The sequence below is a fragment of the Tupaia chinensis genome, unplaced genomic scaffold (genome assembly GCF_000334495.1).
Source record: "Tupaia chinensis unplaced genomic scaffold, TupChi_1.0 Scaffold000567_1, whole genome shotgun sequence".
In the NCBI taxonomy this organism is placed as follows: domain Eukaryota; kingdom Metazoa; phylum Chordata; class Mammalia; order Scandentia; family Tupaiidae; genus Tupaia; species Tupaia belangeri.
In genome coordinates this window covers 1,206,871-1,216,227 of record NW_006160080.1, presented here as the reverse complement: position 1 = coordinate 1,216,227, position 9,357 = coordinate 1,206,871, and the positions used below count along the sequence as shown (strand labels likewise).

Genomic DNA, 9,357 nt, shown 5'->3' with positions numbered 1-9,357 from the left:
CAGACAGACAGAGACATAGAGACAGAAAGCGAGAAATCACCCCCCAGGGGGGATGGTCATGCCACAGTCCCTTCTCCTCCATTCTCCTCTCGGGATCCTGGGCATGCACGCACACGCGCCCGGCGTGAGTTTTAAGCCACCGGGTCCGGGACACAAACCGCTGTCGACCACGTGGGAGTCCAGCGACATAGCCATTACGCTAACTGCTGGTTCCCAATGGCCTGATTTTTTAATCTTGTTGATGGGAGTAGTACCCACCATCTCCCTTCTGCTTCTAGTAGAAGTCACCCCAGCATCTGCTTAGCCTTCCTGTCCCTGAGTCCTTCAGTATGCACTTAAGGCACTTTCTATGAAGCCATGCCAGATTTGGCAGTGGTTCTCTGTCCTTGCTCTGAATCCAGTATTTGTCTCCTCCAGTCATCACTTTGTAGCTTATGTTTTGTTTAGCTCTTATGCTAGGACTAATTTATGGTATGCTCATGCTTAGCTCACAAGTTTTAAGATAAAGAAGGCCCTTGAGGGTAAACTCTGGACACAGAAGATGCTAAATCCCACTTTTACAAACATCCAGGCGTCTTTTCCTCCTTAGCCAGATAGTTGACGCGCCCTGTAGCTCTGGACCAAAATTGGCAAAGGAGTGCAAAGGCTCAGACATACCCTTCTGTTCGGTGTTGTACCACTGCTGCCTAAAGAGAGTACTTCTGGGGCTAGTCAGTAGTGTGGGGATGAAGGCAGCAGAGTCCTACGTGGCTGACTGCAGTTTGAGTTCTAGACCTAGTGGCTTGAAAAACATTCTGGACACGTGTGCATGCATGTCCAAAATCCTGAGAGGAGAATGGAGAAGGGATTGTGGCATGGCTGCCACCCACCTCCCAGCGGGTGCTTCTCAGTAACCTGCTGCCCTAGACAGGTCAAGTAGCAACATCTAAATGCTTTTTACTGTATTTAGTGACATTTCCTTTTTTCTTTTAGAGGGATTTTTTGTTTTACTATGGGGCACGTGCGCTCAAGAGAGAGAGACAGTGAGAAATAATGCCCAAGGTGTGGGGGGCTGGCTACCCCACAGTCCCTTCTCCATTTTCCTCTCAAGATTTTGGGCATGCATGCACATGCACCTGGCATGAGTTTTTTTTTTTTTTAAAGAAGTATTTTATTTAACTTTTATTTATTATTATTATTATTTTCCAGTTTGATCAGAGAGAGACAGAGAGGAAGTGAGAAAGCAAGCCACCAGTTCTGAGACTTGAACCATGGTCGGCCATGTGGGAGTCCAGCGCCCTCAACCACCATGCCACCTGCCAGCCCCAACCTAAGATCTTATATTGCACCTGGCATGAGTTTTAAGCCACCAGGTCCAGGACAAGAACCACAGTCAACTACGTGGGAGTCCAGCGAAGTAATCATTATGCCATTTGCTGGTCCTTTGAGTGACATTTTCTAAAAATTCTGTTTTGTGAAACAGGGCTTTACAGTTTATAAGTATTTTCTAGCAAAGGCATTGCTCCTAGTTATTTTTGTCCAGCTATTTTTACTTATTTTTTATAATTTTGATAACAGCTTTGAGATAATTCCTGTACCATGCAATCACCTCTTTAAAGTGTACAGCTCAGTGGTTTTTAAGTATATTTATAGGCTGTTGTACATTGTCACCTGAGTGAATACTGGAATATTTTTATCCTCAAAAAGAAACTCCATAGCTATCGCCTCCCAATCCTCTCCCTCCAGCCCCTGGCAACCACTCATTTGTTTTCTGTGTCTACAAGATTGGGCTATTCTGGACATTTTATGTAAATGGAATCATACAGTATCTTTCTTTGGTGACTGATTTTCACTTAGCATCATGTTTTTCAGCTTTTTTGATATTGCTGGGAAAGCAAATTGTCTTGCATTATGTATTATGACTGCAACAATTGTATGATTCTTGAGAAAATCCACTAGGAATTTGCTTATTTCACAAGTCTGATCAGATTTAAGAGTAGTAAACTATGTTAACTATAGTTTTAATATAGCAGTGTCTTGCTTTGACAGTCTCTACATATATATTCCAAACTAGTGCTTTTAAAGTATTTCCACTTGGGAGCCCTATAAAAAGTATGTTGAAAAACTATTAGAATAAACATAAACTTCATACTTCAATACTCATAAAAATTACTGCTAAGATAGTTATAATTGACAGAGACCTCATTGTCATACTAAAGAGTCCAAATAAACTTCATCAGAAATCATGACTTCTTAGGGGCTAGCAGGTGGCATGTCAATTAGAGTGCTGGACTCCCACGTGGCCAACCGTGGTTCAAGTCCCAGGCCTGGCAGCTTGCTTTCTCACTTTTCTTCTCTCTCTCTGGTCAAATTAAATAATAATGAATGGAATTAAATAAATAATAATTCTTTAAAAAAAGGAAAAGAAATCATGATTTCCCAGTTCAGAACAATGTATTAACATTGTCCTTAGAAGAACTGTTTCCTCTGAATCTTAACTGAGATAAATAGGACTCAGTTCCTTCCTATGTGGTTATCTCCTGAGTGTCCCACACAGCCTATATTAGCAGAGCTCTCTGGATTTATTTAGGCTTTAAAGAAGACTCTTGGATCTTCTTTTTTGGGGCCCCAGGGATTCCCCCCACCTCCTGCAGGGGCAGTATACCTTGGAAAGAGTAAGGAGGGGTGAGAAGTATACCTTCCTTTTAGTAGAGGGGAGTTGTTGGGGACCAGGAGACTTTGCAGGTAGGCCCAGAGTGGGAGAGGATCTGACATATGGCATGCCGGAAATGCATTACCATTACCTTAGAAACTTGCACCTGAATATATATGAGCAAATGGCACTAGTTTGATGCTCAGTTTGATGCTCAGTGAATTTGGTATGAAAATATTATTGTGCTGGAGATGTCCTTATTCTTAGGGTATGCAAGCCAAAGTACTTACGGGTGATATATCCTGTCTGCATCTTAGAGACACACTTCTGCAGAGCCATTTCAGTGTACAGGCAGGCGTGGATAGAGAAGGCACATGTCCCTAAAATACTAGTTTGTGGTGAATCCAGGTTGAAGAGCGTACTAGTGTGCATCATACCATCACCTTTTCTTAAGGTTTGAAAATTTGCAAAAGAGAAAGTACAGGAGTGTGAGTGGATTTAACCTATACTGACCTCTCTACAACTAAGGGACAGTAGCTCACATAGTTGAAAAGACTGATAGTCTAAGACTTTTTTAAAACCTTTTAATCTAAAATTATTTACTCATGTATTTTAATTTGATCAGAGAGAAAAGGCAAGCAGGCCTTCAGGTCCCAGACTCGAACTGTGGTTGGCTATGTGGGAGTGTCCAGCGCCTTCACCATACCACCTGTTGGCCCCTATTTTAAAAATCTTTATGTGTTAGGATTAACAGGAAAAGATACAAAACCCAAGACTTTTTTGTTCTTGTTACAGTTTATTCATGGAGGACACACCGCCAAGATTTCAGATTTTAGCTGGAATCCCAATGAGCCTTGGGTCATTTGTTCAGTGTCTGAGGATAACATCATGCAGATATGGCAAATGGTGAGCTAAAAAATATCTTTTTTGAATAGCTACCTTGTAAAGGAGACTTACTAGTAATAAAATGTAATTGGAATGTTTTAAATATTTAGGTGTACATTAAACCAAATACTTACTAGACAGGAAACAGTTTAAAAGAATTTTTTCCATTTTAATACAACCTGTAGTCCGATACAGTGCTTTATCCACTAGTGGTAGCACCTGTCAGTTGGGAGCAATCTCTGCACAAGTCTTTGTGAACAGATGTTGGCGCAGCGTCTGCTGCAGTCCTCATTGTCCTTCCACTCTTCATCCACTGGGGTTTGGGCAGCGCTGCTGTCTCCGATGTCTGCTGTCACAGGCATGGAGGGGGCAGGAAGGAAATGTCAAGGTATTCGATAAGCTCTGTGATGAGCACTGAGGACTTGACATTTCTGAGGTGTTGGTACCTAAGCTGTTCATAAACTGTTCCTCTAAGTGACTGCTTGAGTTGCTTTTGGGAAACACCTTTCTGAACAGTGATTAAAATAAGTTGTGCATGGGCAGCTAGATATATATGTGCAACACTGGCAACTAATTTTGAGAATACTAACCTACTTTTTCTTTTGAAGTCTCGGGGGGGGGGTGCAAAAATGAAACTAGTAAATAACTAAAAAACTGTCCACAATTTCCAGAACTGAAACACTGATCAGTGTATCCTAACATTTGGATCAACAGATTAAAATATATTTAGGCAATCTTGTAAAGACCATGGGGAGTTTTACCTGTGAATTTATCTGGTTGTTATCTCCAGGCTGAAAATATTTACAATGATGAAGAGTCAGATGTCACAACATCGGAGCTGGAGGGCCAAGGATCTTAAATGCAGTCCGAGAGAAGTTTTTGTTGAATGTAACGCTACATGAATGCTTGATATTTATCAAGCGCCAAACAGGCATTGTATAGTAGGAAATGTAAGCAGGGTGGCTTATGGCGTTCTTTACCCTCTGATTCTAGCACTTTCAGTGAGCTGTTGCGTACTGTATCATATTGTAGCTGTTAGGGAAGAAAGGAATGTTGCTTAAAAGAAAGAACATCACCATTGTTTTCAAATACAAGTAGCAGGGTTACTGCCTTTGATTCAACTATTTTAAGTCCTCATTTTCTCAGACTAAGTGCTTGCTGTTCCCAAATATGCAAGAATAACTTTTACACTTTTTCCTTCCAACACTTCGTGATTGGCTTTGCAAAAATAAAGTTTTAAAATAAATTTTGCTTTATTCTTTTAGAAGCTTGGTAGGGGTGTGGAGGAGGAATGCGTGTGTGATCCTGTCTTGAGTAGAAATGAGTAAAATCGTACTTTGGGACTTAGAGAGTTAAGGCCACATAGGTCATAAAAGAATACGCAGAAGCTGTTAAATTTATCATACATATTTACTTCATCTATACAGAATCGAGTAGATAAAATCAGATTCACATTAGTGAAAAATCTCTACAAAATGTCTTTGAAAAGCAAAACAAGACTGCCTCTTAACAATTCGTATCCTCATGAAAGACGTGGGCTGTAAAAATAAAGCAGTGTGTTTAGCACAAACTAGAAGATATCTGCATCATTTTTTTCACAGTTATTTCCATCTACAGTCTGAAAGAGGTAGATTTTTTTTCTGCAACACCTGAGAATTGAATTGTGATAACCAGGTGTAATAAAGGCAGTTGCATACGTAACTAAGAACACCGGTCTCAAGACCAAGAAATGTATTCCTTTAAGTCTGAGGATGAAGTGGTCCATTATCCAAGACCCAAGTTTCTCAACACCTTGGAGTCTGGTGCCACTAGAAAAAATACACATCAAGATTCCATGATGGTGCAACAAATGCAATTTAAGTGAATTAGACAGTTAAACCTTTCCTGGGCCAGCCTAGTAGCGTTAACAGTGTTCTAGAATATGGTAGGTAACAGGGTGTGCCACAAAGCCACAACACTGGGCTGGTGAGGTGATCGCTTTAGGAGGGTGTCTTCAGAGGGTCCCATGTGTTTTATTCACAGGATAATGGGGTGGAAAATTACACGAGGACAACCAGATGTATCCCAGATAGAACCCATACCCTTTAAACACCATGATAGCATCTAGCGAGAAGGACATAGAGTAAGCCAAAAGCAGCAGGCCAAGTACTATTAATCACATTGCTTTATAAAGCCCTTGAAAATAGGCAACAGGTTCAAGATTTACAATCTTCCACACAGGACAATCACCACAGAGAACTGTGGTGGGCTACATAAATGGCTTAATAAAATGTTAAGAGCGGTACATCCAGCAGTGTTCTTGTGAAATGTGATCATTAGTACTAATTTTAAGGTAGATTATATTTTTGATATGCCTTCATTTCCCCCTCGGGAGATGAGTCCACTACTTCATTTAGTAGCCAGTGGGGATATTTATAAGAGGCTGTGGGAGGGTGCTGCTGTTTTCTGTTCAGACTAATTCCATAACCTACTTTGTGCGTTTCTTTCCTCCACTGTCTGGCCCCTTGATTAACATGACGAAAGGTGGATGCTTAGATGTAATCCTCCACTCTAGGCACTGTTTCCTATCTATTGGACAATTTTCAATTCTTTCAACCCAGTTTAGACCATGAACGTGACAGCACTTTACAAATAAAACTTTTAACAAAGAGAAAAAACCCTTGTTAACTGGACAAAACAATTTATTCAGTCCAGTAAACAATTCAAGAAATGTCAGTTTGGTAGTTTCGCTCAGTGGACTGTGCTAACAGTCCTAGTAGAACCATTTCATAAAGTGTTTCAATGCAAATGATACCAGGGATGTCAAATACTTTCATCAGTGCAGCCTGATTCATCATTTGCATAGTTGAGCCACATTAAGCACTGAAAAAAAAAAAAAAGTTAAAGAATTAATTCCAAAGTATGTGCTTAACTTCCAATTTTTCCCCATTCCAAGTGTAGAGACCTTGTTAATACTGTGGGGTTTTTTCTTTAAACAAAACAAAAGCAGACTAAGAAATGGGTGAGAAATAGACTGAAAGCTGACCAACTACTCAACACTCTGCCAAGCTTTCCCAAAGTAAAAATGCTGGCTCCAGTCTTTGTTTTGGAAGTGAAATAAGTTGCAGTTAGCACTGACCCATAATTAAAATTCCCCTTTAAAAGACCTGGAGTACTTTGCTGGTGGGGGTCTTAAAGCCACTGAACAAGTAACCAGAGGGTCCCGAGGGTCTTTGGCCTAGTGAACACTACACAAGAACCAACTTTTATTGTCCTAAACTGACAAGGGGACTATCATGTGACTGCAAACGAGAATAGCAGTTTGAAAGAGTTGACATTCTGAGGGAACTTGAGGAATATGTACCCAAATTGAAGTCAATTTAAAAAACCACCTTCCTCTCTACAGTGAACATCAGGTGATTCAAGATTCCACACACAGGCTCTACTCTGAAACCAAGGCAGTCTGTCGAAACACTGAGCTTGTTTTTCCAGGGATCTGCCTGTGCTGTATATGCTGCTTTGTTCACAACTGACATCTTTGTGTGTTCTGCCCAAACTTAAGACGGGTTCAAGGCTCGCAGCCATCCTGATTTATCAAGTGATGTAAGATTTATCAAGTGATGTAAATCACCAAAAAGCTAATTTGAATCAAATGTGCAGTGCTCATTTCTGACCCAACACAGTTGTTTTACTTGGCATTGAAACGGGCTGTTAGTCACTTGCCAACTAGTCTTGAGTTCCCAGCCCAATCAACCTGTAAGCATGTGGGGTGCACACATGCGCCCAGGATTCTGGCAGGCTGGAGGGAGGGTTTTGTGGTGTGACCACCCTGTGGAGGGTACCCGTCTTGTTGTCCCCCTCATCCCCTCATGTGCACATGCCTTAACATGAATTTTTTAAAAATAGTTTTAATGGGCTGTTTGACAAAGCTAATCATCTTGGTGCTTTCCTTTTTGAATATTAATGGAGGGTGTGGCGTTTAATATTGTTTCGTGTCAAGGAACCATTATGACAACAAAGTCCCCTTGGAATGGCTAGCCCTGTCTTAAGTGAAATTTTATTTGGGATAATTATGTGCAAGGAGCAGGGAAGAGAAAGGACAAGGCCATGGCCACATGCATTCCAATGAAGGGAAAATGAGGCAGATGTGCAACACAGCTGAGGAAGATGTATAGATTAAAACTATTCCAAACTGCTAAGCAGCCTCCTGTACCACATAAGTCCAGTAGTTCTAAGAAAATACAGATATGGTAGAAAAAGTAAGAAAATTTTCACCACAAAACCAATAGTTACTACTAACAGAAAGTTATACGCAAAATATATCTCTCAGCACAGCAATCACACCTCGTCCTAGTCGACTGACTCAATGCCTGGGGCCGGGCCCGCGCTCTGCTCCCTGGTGGCCCTGGGTTCAGCCCCCGCATGCACTCCTGGGGCTCTCTTGGAGGTGTTCAGCTCCCTGTGGGAACCCAGGGCGGCATAGGGCTGTGGCACAGATGCTGCTGTGGCTGCAAAACTCCCATCGGTGGCTTTGCCCAAGACCTGCTGTTTCAGGACCTCTACCTTCTCGTTGAGCTCGTTCCTCTCCGTCTGAAGAGCCCTACACAGCTTCTCTAACCGCTCCAGTTTTATCTGAAAGGCTTTATACTCTTTATCACGGACAGTTTTCTGTAAGAAATGAGAAGGGGTTCATGCAACATTGTTAAAAACAAGTCGGGTTACTGCATACCAAAAAAGCAGGCCAAGCCATACTAGAAGCCCCATTGAGGCACCCACTGAGTAAATTCCCTCCTTGTCATGTTGCTTTAAAACAAATTCCAGGGGCCAGCAAGTGGTTAAAGGCGCTAGGTTCCCACATGGCTCCGCAGGTCGAGTCCCAGACCTGGTGGCTTCCTTTCTCACTTTCTGTGCCTGTCTCTGATCAAATTAAAATAATAAGTTAAATGAAAAATTTTTTTAAATCCACTTTAAAGGTGGGGGGGCATTTTTGACAGGATCTCACCACCTGCCTGCTTCAGCTTTCTGATTAGGGTAGCAGGTGCACGTAGCTTAGCCTTGGAACCAAACCCAGGTTCCCATATGTACAGTGGCCTCATCTCTGCACACAATGCATCTACTGCTTTTGCTGCCACTGCTGGCCCCACTTAGGTACAAGATATGCATACGACGACTAGCAGGTAGAGAACGTTAAGGGCCTGCTTCAGCCCTTAGCTCAGCAATGAAGGGCACTGGGTCCCACACAGCTAATCATGGTTCAAATCTTAGCCCTGGTGTATTGAAAGCTAGAGTGCACATGTGTGTGCATGCCTAGAATCCTGACAGAATGGAGAGATGGAGGACAAGGGATCATGTCACGACCAGGCCCCATTGGTGAATGCTCTCTGGCAACTGCACGTACCCTCATAAAAAAGAAGAGAGGACCTAATTAAAAACAGTACTTATTTCTGTGTAGGTTTACCCAATTTTTATTTGAGAGCAAGATTCCTGAATACATGTACCCCAACATTTTTTTCTTTTGTGAAATGTGACAGACTAGTCCTATCAAGTGTCTGAAGGTATGAACTTCAGTGACTAAAGTAACACATTTTGGCTTTAGGTTGCTGGTTCACGCCACAGATCTCTCCAAGCACACCAGGAACATGTGTGCCATGCCCCAGGGCTGGCCGAGGCTGAGGGTGGGTTGTGGTGTTGGGACCCTGTTGGGGGTGCTATCTCTATTCTTAAGGAAGAAATAAAAACATTAAAAACGGCTGGGCCAACCCAGACCTAGTGCACCAGAGCCTCACAGCAGAAGGAGCAGCTTAGCCCTGGACTTCAAAAGCAGGAGTCTAACGCAGACTCAGTTTTTTTTTTTTTTTTTC

The 9,357-nt window shown here is 42.0% G+C and overlaps 2 protein-coding genes across 2 annotated transcripts in view; one reads left to right on the top strand and one right to left on the bottom strand.

The window, feature by feature from the left end:
* Positions 1-4,763, top strand: part of RBBP7 (RB binding protein 7, chromatin remodeling factor) — a 30,363-nt gene extending 25,600 nt beyond the window's left edge. Inside the window, exons 11-12 of the mRNA XM_027775460.1 lie at positions 3,428-3,538; positions 4,308-4,763. The gene's annotated coding sequence lies outside the window, so the exon portion shown is untranslated. The remainder of the gene's footprint in view (positions 1-3,427; positions 3,539-4,307) is intronic.
* A 145-nt stretch (positions 4,764-4,908) lies between these two features.
* Positions 4,909-9,357, bottom strand: part of TXLNG (taxilin gamma) — a gene marked incomplete at its 5' end in the record, with an annotated part of 68,440 nt that continues 63,991 nt past the window's right edge. Inside the window, 2 exon segments of the mRNA XM_014591369.1 lie at positions 4,909-6,379; positions 8,060-8,164. Coding sequence (XP_014446855.1) covers positions 6,320-6,379; positions 8,060-8,164 — 165 coding nt within the window.